Source organism: Octopus bimaculoides, chromosome 9 (genome assembly GCF_046866305.1).
Source record: "Octopus bimaculoides isolate indiv1 chromosome 9, ASM4686630v1, whole genome shotgun sequence".
Taxonomy (NCBI): Eukaryota; Metazoa; Mollusca; class Cephalopoda; order Octopoda; family Octopodidae; genus Octopus; species Octopus bimaculoides.
This window is the reverse complement of record NC_142936.1, coordinates 58,916,506-58,927,991: the sequence shown is the minus strand read 5'-3', so window position 1 is coordinate 58,927,991 and position 11,486 is coordinate 58,916,506. Positions and strand designations below refer to the sequence as shown.

Sequence of the window (11,486 nt, the reverse complement as noted above, 5' to 3'; positions counted from 1 at the left end):
TGGCTTCAGAAGTATTTTTATTGTTTTCAGTTGGAATGACATCGTCAGGTAGCTCTAGATCTTCCTTCGCACTGTATTTTGTACCTTCATATTTCTGTAGGTGCACCTGAAATTTAGACAAATCATTTATATAGATTACATTCTTGAAGAGTATAAACAAGTCAAGCTTTTCATCATCATTGTAAAGATTATTGTAAACAAATTAAATAGTATCCTTCAATAACATTAAACTTGTAACTATGAGCTTCTATGTGACAACTTGATCAGCAATCAATCAGTTTTGGTCTGTGAGAAATGAAAGTATTTGTTCAGCAAGTTGTGTAGAAAATTTTTATTTTTTAATGTTTATTTTTTTGCAGCTGAACAGTGAGAGAAAAAACACACACACACACGTGTGGTTTTCATGCATAAACATTACAATGCTTGAAGGAAAACATGCAGAGTTTGTAACAGTCTGTTCTATTCTCAATTATTTCAATATGCAGCTCGGCTTCACATGCACTAGTGATTGTGGTACATAGTGGATACCCACAAGAAACCATGGTATGGATTTGATTATAATGTTAAACACGTGCCTTAAATTTAAGCAACAATTCTAGACACAAGATTCACATCAAGAATCTTGCAAACCAGATACCAAAACAATGTACTATCTCCTTAATTGCCCTAAAGAGAATAGGTATAGCTAACTTTGTGCTTAAGAAGTTTGGTTTGCAGTTTCATAGTTTCTGCTTTGATTTTACAGCACAGCACACAGCCCTGGATCAACCAAAGCCTTGTCTACTGTTGTTGGCACTCCGTCGCTTACGACGTTGAGGATTCCAGTTGATCCGATCAACGGAACAGCCTGCTCGTGAAATTAACATGCAAGTGGCTGAGCACTCCACAGACATGTGTACCCTTAACGTAGTTCTTGGGGATATTCAGCGTGACACAGTGTGACAAGGCTGACCCTTTGAATTACAGGCACAACAGAAACAGGAAGTAAGAGTGAGAGAAAGTTGTGGTGGAAGAGTACAGCAGGGTTCGCCACCATCCCCTGCTGGAGCCTCGTGGAGCTTTAGGTATTTTCGCTCAATAAGCACTCACAACGCCCGGTCTGGGAATCGAAATCGCGATCCTATGACCGCGAGTCCGCTGCCCTAACCACTGGGCCATTGCACCTCCACCCTTGTCTACTACTCACTGAGTAATAGACATTATTCATTGTCCAGTTTAACATTACCAACTGTTAACTTGTCTTTGGGTGCCTTTAGTAGAGTCAACCCTATTAGAAACATTTATGTCTCCTGTGTGATGATATATTCATCCCTTTCTCTCAGCAGCTTTGGAGAACCTGCTAAAAGGGGCATTGATGCTACTCTTCCATTTCTGATTCACCCTTTAGCATTCAGATTACCCTCACAAATGTAATGCTTATATATTCACATTGTTTTGAATTAGCTGAGCATCATCTCATAGCTTTGAGATTTCAGTGATGTGACTATTTTTAGAGTGACATTGTAGAGTAGGTGTGAGAGGCCAAACCTGGCTGGTTTGAATATAAAACAGGTTGAACATCTGGGCTGGATATGGCCAGATTTAGGATTAAAGCATAAGAAAAGAAAAAAAAAAAATCAAAGTGACATTAGTGAAAAATTAAAAGCTAAAATACACACTGACCTTTATGAAAACATTCACTTCAGTACTACGGCTGAGATAAGGGAAATTGCCACCGGATTTTAAGTGGGCTCTCTTAGCATTGGGGTAGCATTTGTACATTTCGTCTTTGACAGCTTGTGACAGTGCACAATGATCAAATACCTGAATTTAAAAAATATTGCTAGGATTCACAATAAAATAATCACAACAAGGAAATTATCAAAAGTGCTTTTAAGCCTTTAAATGTGAAATTAAATTTCATGGTTATCCCAGTAATGGTGTTAAATATCTACCAAAAACTAGAATTAGTGTTTACTTCAAGTCACATTGTCCCAATAAACTTGACATATCTTAATAAAAAATAATTTCAAACATGACATTCCTCAACAAAAGATAGATTGGTGTATAAAACTGCATTCTGCAGTTAGGGTAATGAAATTGAGTGGCTGTATGAGATCTGCAGTAAAAGTATTGTGGTTCTTTCTAAGAGTTATGCAGGAATATTTTTTTTAAAAACTTTCTTATTTGGCACTGACCACCTCTGATATTGGGGGAAGGTCCCTGTAGAGGTCTCTATTGATCACCCCCTGTTGCCATTTGATATTCAGCGTGAGTCAGAGTAAGTGAGTGTAGCATGTCTTATCATTGCAGTAACGTTTTTGTCAGGGTCCAAGTTTCAGAGGCAGTTAGAGCCAGAAGACTGTGTTTTTCTGGGCACTGCTTCCAGGCAAGGAACGAATCCATCAGGGTTGTGTTACCCTAGAAACCAACACACAGCCACAAGAGGAGAGGTTGACTGGCTACAATATGTTGACTGACCAGCGAATGACAGTGGCCTATCAGTTCCTGAGTTGAAGTTGGCGACAGAGGTCAGAGATTATCAGAGAAATGTCAGTGTAGATCAAGGAAACTTGATCTAAAAAGGAAATCTTAGTTTTAATAAGCATTTTTCATTACTAGGTTCAGTGTCAACCTTACAATTAATGATTTATATATTCTATTTGTTAATTTTTGTTATATCAACTATTTTCTAAGAAACTGTCATTAGTTATAGATTTCTAATAAGTAAATCACTAGTTTACTTAATTAGTTTAACTCTTTAGGATTCAGATTTCCTTATCAAATGTATCGCTAATTTATTCACATTGTTTACAATTAATCACATATAATCTTGTAATTTCAAGATTTTAAATGGTGCATTTGTATATTTTTAGAAGGACATTGTAGGGTAGTTGTGAGAGGCTGTATCTGGTCAGTTTTAACATAAAACAGGTGGAATATTTGGGTTGGATATGATCAGATTAAATGCTAAAGTCTTAACTTAAGCCCTGGTAAAGCTCCACAAAATGTATCTTGACTAGAGTTCACTTATAGTTAAAAGAGCCTGGAAGGAATATTCTAGATATACTGGACATGACTGAATTGATGTATGAGAGATAAGAAAGACAGGAAACACTAAACATGGAAACAGACAATAGGGACAGCAAAACATTACAGATGGAGAGAGAGAGAGGAAGAGAGTGTGATAAAGCATACTCACATCCATAATTGTTATGTCAACCGAAAGAAGTTTCTGTGGTTCAATGTAACTGCTCATACAGTTTAGTGTAAGACGTGAAGCTAATACTTTCTGTGGAAGACTATCAAGCTGCAAAATAACAAGGCACACATTTATATTCATTGATACTCTGATTTGAAATTGGGAAAGACAGAAAGGAAAACTAGGAAGAGGAGAGAAAGAGATTTCAAGAGATTTAAAGATTTCAACATTTTAAAAGAAGAATGCAATAACACAAATCTTTCCATGTATAATATTTTCATATTTTATACACTTCTTTTTTCTGTGATGCTGTGTTCCATTAGTGACTGGTTTTACTTACAGGAATGGTTACTTATTTGAAGCAGCAAAAGTTACTAACAAGAAGAAACACTATCTTCTAGGTGGGTTTTCCCTAGTTTATGCACTATCATCATTTAATGGCCGTTCTCTATACTGACATGGGTTGGATGGTTTGACAGAGGTTGGCAAGCCAGAAGACTGCACCAGGCTTCACTGTGTGTTGTGGCATGGATTGTACAGCTGGATGCCCTTCCTAATGCCAGGATGATCTTTCTAATACCAATATATATATATATATATATATATATGTATATTGGGCCATCCCATAAATAATGAGATTTTTTCAATTGCATGAACTAAAATTTGGAAGAGGGTGGGATAAACAACCTGCATCAACTTGCTATAAAAGTAGGTAATAATTTTGCCTTGTCCTTATTCTTAGTGCAGGTATTGAAGGGTGCAGTTTGATTTTAACAGTTATTTTTTTCAAAGCCATAATGGAAGTGACAGAGGAGCATATTTGGCATATTTTGCTTTATGAGTTCAATAAAGGCAACAACGCAATGGAAAATGCAAGGAATATTAATGCAGTATATGCGGATTGGACAATAAGCTTGAGTCAGTGTCAATGGTGGTTCCAGAAATTCTGAGCCGGAAACTACAGCCTAGAAGATGAGCCATGCCCTGGGAGATCTGTAGAGCTCAACAAGGACATTCTGCAAACCCTGTTTGAACAAAATCCCATCGTAATTGTTGAGGAACTAACAAAGAAGCTTGGATTTTGTCAGTCAACCATTCATTGACACCTGTGTGTCATCAGAAAAGTCAGCAAATTGGGTCAATGGGTTCCTCACAAACTTTCCAAAGGAGAAACACTGGCACCCCAGGCTAAAGAAGGTCTTCACCTGTGTAAGGTGTTGTTATCTGTTTGGTGGGATATGAAAGGTTAAGCCCAAACCAAAGGAAATCTATTGTGAGCAGCTTAAGTTAACACTAGAAGAAAAACAACCATCTTTGGTTTCAAAATGAAAGGTGTTCTTCCATCAGGATAATGTTCAGCCACATACAACGACAATGACATTCCAAAGGCTAGAGCAGTTTGAATGGGAAACGATACCCCATCCACCATATCTACCAGACATTTGCCCCATCTGAATATCATTTATTCTACAGTCTTCAAAATCATTTGGACGGAAAAATACGAATTCTATAGACAAGGTCAGAACAGTACTGCAGGAGTATTTATCATCATGGAAATTTTGGAAGAGGGGCTGTGCAAATCTACCAGACAGATGGAAGAGCATTGTAGAAAATGAAAGAGAGTATATTTTAGATTAAAAAAGAACATTGTTTATCTAATTTTGAAAGATAAAGGAAGTATAAAAAAACTGCATTATTTATGGGATGAACCTATATATATATATATATATATATATATATATATATAATTTCTTGTGTAGTAAATTCTAGTGTCAATTTTGATATATGAAGATCTCACAGGCAACAACCATGATACTACTCACACAGATGATTTGTTTTCGGTGGTGATGGCTTATATATAGAACCAGCTACACTTTCTGGAAATGCTGATAGCAAAACTGGTGCAAATATTTGCCACAAACTCAATGAACTACTATCTCAGACTTTTTTCTTTGAGTTCTTCATTGCCTTTGCTATAGCCTAATAGGTAGGCTAAATGTGCACATGGGTATCAGACTAGAAATTTCCAAGTTATTGCACACACATATGTGATGACTGTTGACTTCTGTGTTAGCCCACCCCTTGATGGGGTGTCATATTTCTCATCTCACAGGGTGTCCAAAAAGCATCCTTCTCACCAAGCTAGCTTGATGGTGGTGTTGGTTTAGTCATTGACAGCCCAACCAAGTAACAGGTTGCACCGAGTTACATGTTACCAGTAGCACTCAAGAGACATGGCAACTCAACATTTTGTATATATGTAACTACTGAAGCGGTTGGAAGAAGCAACGAAAATTTCAGAAAAAATGAGTAAATGAGTGGAAATCAAACCGGTGAGTGTGTTAATTAATAAGGCATTAAAACAGAATGACTCTCCCCAGACACAACAAAATATGCTTCAACACACGAATTCACATAAAGAATGAGGCAATGATAAGTGACTGAGACCTTTGGCAATATGCCTTGCTTGAGAAGACTTGTCAAGCCAAGTGAAATCGTAGTTGTGGCTATCATGTAACTGGCACCTGTGCTAATGGCACATAAAAAGAACCCATTATACTCTTGGAGGGGTTGGTATAAGTAATGGCGTCCAGCTGTAGAAACCATGCTGAATCAGACTGGAACCTGGTGCAGCTAATGATGATGATATATATATAGGACTATATTATTAAATGTGTCCTTTCTTGATTCAAGAAAGCAAGATGTGATTTGAGGGAAATTTGGCTGTTATTTCCTGTAGCTTGAGCAACAATGTAAAGGTGTCACAGTCATACAAGCAATGTTCTGTTTCTTCTCAGAAAACATGTCTAGCCATGGGTATGTGTTACCTAACTTGGAAATGAGTGAGAGTTGGCAATAGAAAGGTCATCTGGCTGTTGAAAACTCTGCTTCAATAAACTCTATCTGATCCATATAAGAATGGAAAAGTGAATATTAAAACAATGGATGAGAATATGTAGATGTTTCATTATCATCATCATTTTAATGTACATTTTTCTATGCTTGCATGAGTCACATAGAATTTATTGAGACATATTTTCTGTGGCTGGACACTGTTCCTGTTGCCAGTCCTGTTACAACACCATCATCTCTCCTTTGGAGGAAAGGGGTCTCTAGTGGAATCCATTCCGTTGTAAAAATTTGGACAATATGTCCAGTCTGATGACAACTCAGTACATTGAAGCCCAGCTTCCAACAGGAGCAACCCATGAATAATGCTTCTCTTCAGTAGTCTTGGGGAAACTGTAAAAATAATAGCATTGTTCTTTCATCTGAATGAAAACCACAATAACAAAATGAAACACGCACACACCTGAAAACTACCACCTTAAAATAAAATGACAACATAGTCATAGATATAATACCTGAAAACAAACAAGGTGAGATTCATGAGTGGAAGGACTATCTTTCTTTATAGGTCTACTTGATCAGGGTTTAAGCTGGAAGCTCAACAACATGTCATGAATTGTTTTATTAAAAAATAAATTAAAAGAGCTGAGGATGGCTTTCTGCATTCTATGGTGAAAATTTTTGGTTGCTATTAACAGAGAATATTGTTAAATAAATTTAAACATAGTCAAATTAAAGCAGCAGCAGCAACAAGGACAAAAAGTTTAGATTCAGACGTGCAGTAGTTAAAAACGAAAACCAACTTTGTCAACAAGGAAATCTATGGAATCAGCAATACTGGAATCCACCATTCCTTTTTGGAATGAACCGATAACCATCTTCTTCAGAAATAAAGCAGGCATCATCCAAAATCTGAAAATATAATACGAATATTATTAGTATATACATTACTGATGTATATGATACAATAGTACATATAATTCTTAGTATTATATACATTAATTTTATTAAAGGTCTTTTATACAGTTTACACTTGTCAAGATTATCTTGAAAATAAAACATATTTTAAATGATTCTTGGACCAGATATGCTTTACAGCTGAAAGCCAATGGAACTAGCATCTATTATCAACCAGTTCAACTGATATCAACAGAAGTAAATGTAACTCATATAAGTAGAGTTAAATTCTGTGTCCAAGAATACAACAATGGCAAAATATTAAATTGTAATGATATATACATAGGCACATATATGGCTATGTGGTTAAGGAATTTTGTGTCCTAACCACACGGTTTTGGGGTTCAGGCACCTTGGGAAAGTGTCTTCTACTACTTCATGGGCCTTAGTAGATTTGGTAAGTTGGAACTGAGGGAAAAAAAAAAAACAGAGGTTGTTGATTAAAGGAAGGAATACAAAAAGACCTCAAACTTACGTTGGTGCAGCAGACGTCTGTTGGAATATGGAAGTATCATTGAAAGAATTACAAAGCATAAGGGAGGCAACTCTTGGTGAACGGGAAGTATATTCGGCAAATTTCTGGGCAATGAAACCACCAAGCGAAGCTCCAAATATATGGACCTGGAACAAAGGTAGAATTCAGTTATTTTACTGTTAAATAACTCTTTGTTCATTGGTGGAAACAAAGAAAACTTTTGCAAGGTGTTTGTTGGACACCCGTTATTACTTTAAATAAAGAGAATTGTAGAATTACTACAACTATGATTGGCTTGCTCGTTGATGTACATGAATTATTTGGGGAAGGTATGTTTCTTGGAGATGTATATAAAGCTCCCTGTAAACCTGACTTTAAAAAATGTATATATACACTAGGAACCTTGCCCTATATGTGTATGAGTCTACAAATGGATCCTTAGGTACAAAGTTTTCGTGGGTATTATTCTAGTAGAACTCTTAGACAATTGTAGCAGAGTTTCTTGAGTGAAAAGCTGGCAGTGTTTGATGTTAGTAGAAGGGTAGAGAGGAGTCAGAGATTGTCATTTTTAGCCATTGGAGAATCTTATAGGTTTGAAATGTCTTACAGATTTGAAGAGTTTGTGTTTGCAGGAAGAACCTTACTTAGAGTTACGATTTAGTATAAGATTCAGTGTTACACAGTTGGAAGGTTTGTTGCTTGCTTGGTATGGCTGTGAATGGGACAATACTTTTCCATTAATACAAAATGGAGTATCTTTTTAGCAAACACAGACAATTAGTGCCTGGTGCAGCCCTCTGGCTTGACAGCTCTGTCGAACTGTCCAACCCATGCCAGTATGGAGAATGGATGTTAAATGATGAGATTGATATTGCTAATTCCTGTCTTTGATCTAAGATGCTGTCCTCTAATGAGTATTAAGAGTAACTTCTCTAGGCAAAGTTCACATCTCAATCTTCCTACGTTGTAAGGTTGTGCCCTACTTGATATTGACCATTCTAAATCATACTTGTTACCATGTGTGTGTGTGTGAATCTCAGTGACCTTTTTGTGTGCACAGTTTGTGACAGACCATGCTTTTGTTTTGCAGGGCTCAAATCTCATTTGTGGATCCATGAAAAATGAACCTCCACCAACTCCTCTGCCTAGATATCTGTGCACATCTTTCAATGCTGTGCATGCCATAAGGTCTGCAAATCTAACAGAGGCCTCAGAAGACATTTTAAGATCCACAAAGATCAGATCTTAATTGCAGCTCTTGGTGGTCCAAATCAGATATGCAATTTATGTGGATGTCTTTTCAATACATTGTCTGGCTTAAAAAGCCACATTAGATGCCATGATGGATCTAAGGTGTAAGAGGTGGTCAGACTTGCATAAGAAGTAGACAACCACCACTTATATATATCAGCCATTCATCATGATAGATTGCTAGCCACTACATATTCTTTATTTTCTCTTCTTGCTTCTTTCTGTGTTCCTTTCTGTGGAAGAGCATTGGCTCGAAACGTTAAAGACTTTTTCGCTTCCTGAGCGTTAAACTAATACATCTGTTTGTTGTCAACACCACCTGTCTTCGTCTTTTATTTTTTTGTGAATTCTTCCCCTATATATATATATATATATATATATATATATATATATATATATATAGTTTGTGAAAATATTCCTGGCCATGTGTGGGAAACTACCACCTTGTTTGGAAACAGTGAGGGTATCTAGGCATAGAAGATGACAGGAAGGACATCTGCAACAAGCAGGAAATTCAGCCATAGAAAACCAACCTCAACAAATTTCATTTGACCCATGCAAACATGGAAAAAAATGGATGTTAAAACAATGATTATGATGATGATTTTCCATGTGCTATTTCAGTTTTCAATAACAATTACTTTAAACAAATTTGTGTACAAAATGTTTATTTTAAAACAGTTCTATTAGAAATTGAAAATTATTTTTCCAAATATAGCTCTGAATTATTTATTTTTACCTTATCAAGTTGGAGGTGATCTAGAAGTTTTTGAAATCCTTCACATATTTCTCTCAAATTCCAATAGACAGGATAATCAACCTGCAAAACAAATAAAAATAATAATGTAGATAATACTTAATATTAATATCTAAATATTAAATATTATTAGGAATTGTATCAGCATTCAGATTCTTCTGTGAAATGTAATACTTATTCATTCACATTGTTTTAAATTAATCATGCATTATCTTGAAGCTACAAGATATTGATGATGTGATTATTTATATAATGACATTGTGGGGTAGTTATGAGAAGCCAGATATAGCTGGTTCAAATGCTAAAGGGGTAATAATGTTATATATTATTAGGAGTTGTATAAAAAAAAATTGTTAAAATATTTTGTGCGCTGTAGAAATATAACTGGATTATTGCAAATAAATAGTAATAACAAAATCTTATATTGACCCTGAAGGGTCATATGGACCTCAGTTGAAAACCACTGGACTAGACGGCTGTATTAAAGTAAGGGGCAGGTTAGAGAGCTGTACCACATAGTGATCAGTAAATAGTCATTTGAAGCTTTTAGTAGGCAGCATTGTTATGATATTAGGATGAAATTAGTGATCTGCTTCTAGTAAAGACAACACAATTTCAGTGACAAACATAATGTTTATGACTTTCTTGCTACTTGAATGTGAAATACTTTCCCTAAACTGTGAGTTTTTTCTAAAAATTTGTTAAGTTTCATTTCCCTTATGTAATTCAAGAATATCCAGGATGTGGCATCTGCAGGGAAATAAAGCTGTACCTGCACTGGGCTGGTACATACTTTCAGCTAAGACTAAAGCAAAATGAAAATAAAGTTCCTTGATCAAGGAGACAATGTGGCAAACCCACAACCTGGTCTACATGGTTGCTTGAGGTGCTAGAAAGAGCAGCCAACTTACATTGGATAATGTAGTCCTTGATATACTACACCTCAATAAGAAGCTGGAAGATTATGGTTGGTAAGTTTTTGATCACGGTCGACTTGGGGATTGAATGATGACTTTTCAAAATAATAACATAGTTGATACTTACAGCAATTACTCTATAGCCAACAGCTGACAGGGCGAAAATTTGTTTGAAAAATACATCAGCAGTTCCACTGGCTGGAGGGAAAAAGATCAATGGACAACGGACACTGCGTGGTCCTGCATCATAGAGTGACCAAGACTTGCGATGATCATCATCAACAACAATCTATTTGAATAGCAAAAAGAAAAAAAAAAGATAAATTACAATACAGAAGTTGGGTAAATTAATCAGAGGCATGGTTCTATGAATAACAAGCTTCCTTCCCAACCACATGGTTTTAGGTTCAGTCTTTTATGGTTACAGGATGACCAAAGCCTTATGAATGGATTTGTTAGACTAAAACAAAAGTGATGTTGATTATTATCATTAACCCTAAAGGGCATTCACATTATTCTGTCAAATGTAATGCTTATTTATTCACATTGTTTTGAATTAATCATGCATTATCTCAGAGCTTTGAGATTTCAATGATGTGGTTGTATATTTTTACAATGATATTGTAGGGTAGGTGTAAGAGGCTGGATCTTGACAGTTTGAACATAAAACATTTGGACTGGATGTGGCCTGTGTAGATGCAAAAGGGTTAAATAACTTGCTGACTGGGAGAAAATGTTAGGGATGTGAGTAATGATGGATTAAAATACATAAGAGTGTGGTATGACTGATTATTATTTTTATATCTCCGCCTTAGCAAAGGCGAAGCTGTTGTTTTCAGTCATACCTGTTTGTTTGTCTATGGACAAGATATCTAAAGAACCGCTGGATGGATTTGGATGAAACTTTCAGGAATGTTTGGCTTCATGACTGGCATGTACTGGTTAGATTTTGGGATAGATCCGGTACAGGACAAGGATTCTGGATTATTTGTTATATTTACTTTACCTTACATTGACTTTCAAGTATTTCTCAATTACCTCCCTTAAGGCTGTTTCCAAAGTTTTATTTTCGTTTCTCTATTATTAATTTTACTCGCG

The 11,486-nt window shown here is 35.9% G+C and overlaps 1 protein-coding gene across 2 annotated transcripts in view; it reads right to left on the bottom strand.

The window, feature by feature from the left end:
* The window catches only part of LOC106871391 (maspardin), a 54,959-nt gene that overhangs the window by 1,468 nt on the left and 42,005 nt on the right, over positions 1 to 11,486 (bottom strand). For both annotated transcript variants that reach the window (XR_016243148.1, XM_014917814.3), the window contains exons 3-9: positions 10,516 to 10,677; positions 9,454 to 9,534; positions 7,464 to 7,609; positions 6,835 to 6,943; positions 3,182 to 3,289; positions 1,663 to 1,803; positions 1 to 106 (exon numbers count right to left, since the gene is read on the bottom strand). The exon at positions 1 to 106 is cut by the window's left edge. Coding sequence is in view for 1 of the 2 variants with exons in the window: in XM_014917814.3 (XP_014773300.1) it covers positions 1 to 106; positions 1,663 to 1,803; positions 3,182 to 3,289; positions 6,835 to 6,943; positions 7,464 to 7,609; positions 9,454 to 9,534; positions 10,516 to 10,677 (853 nt within the window). In the remaining variant the exon portion in view is untranslated. The remainder of the gene's footprint in view (positions 107 to 1,662; positions 1,804 to 3,181; positions 3,290 to 6,834; positions 6,944 to 7,463; positions 7,610 to 9,453; positions 9,535 to 10,515; positions 10,678 to 11,486) is intronic.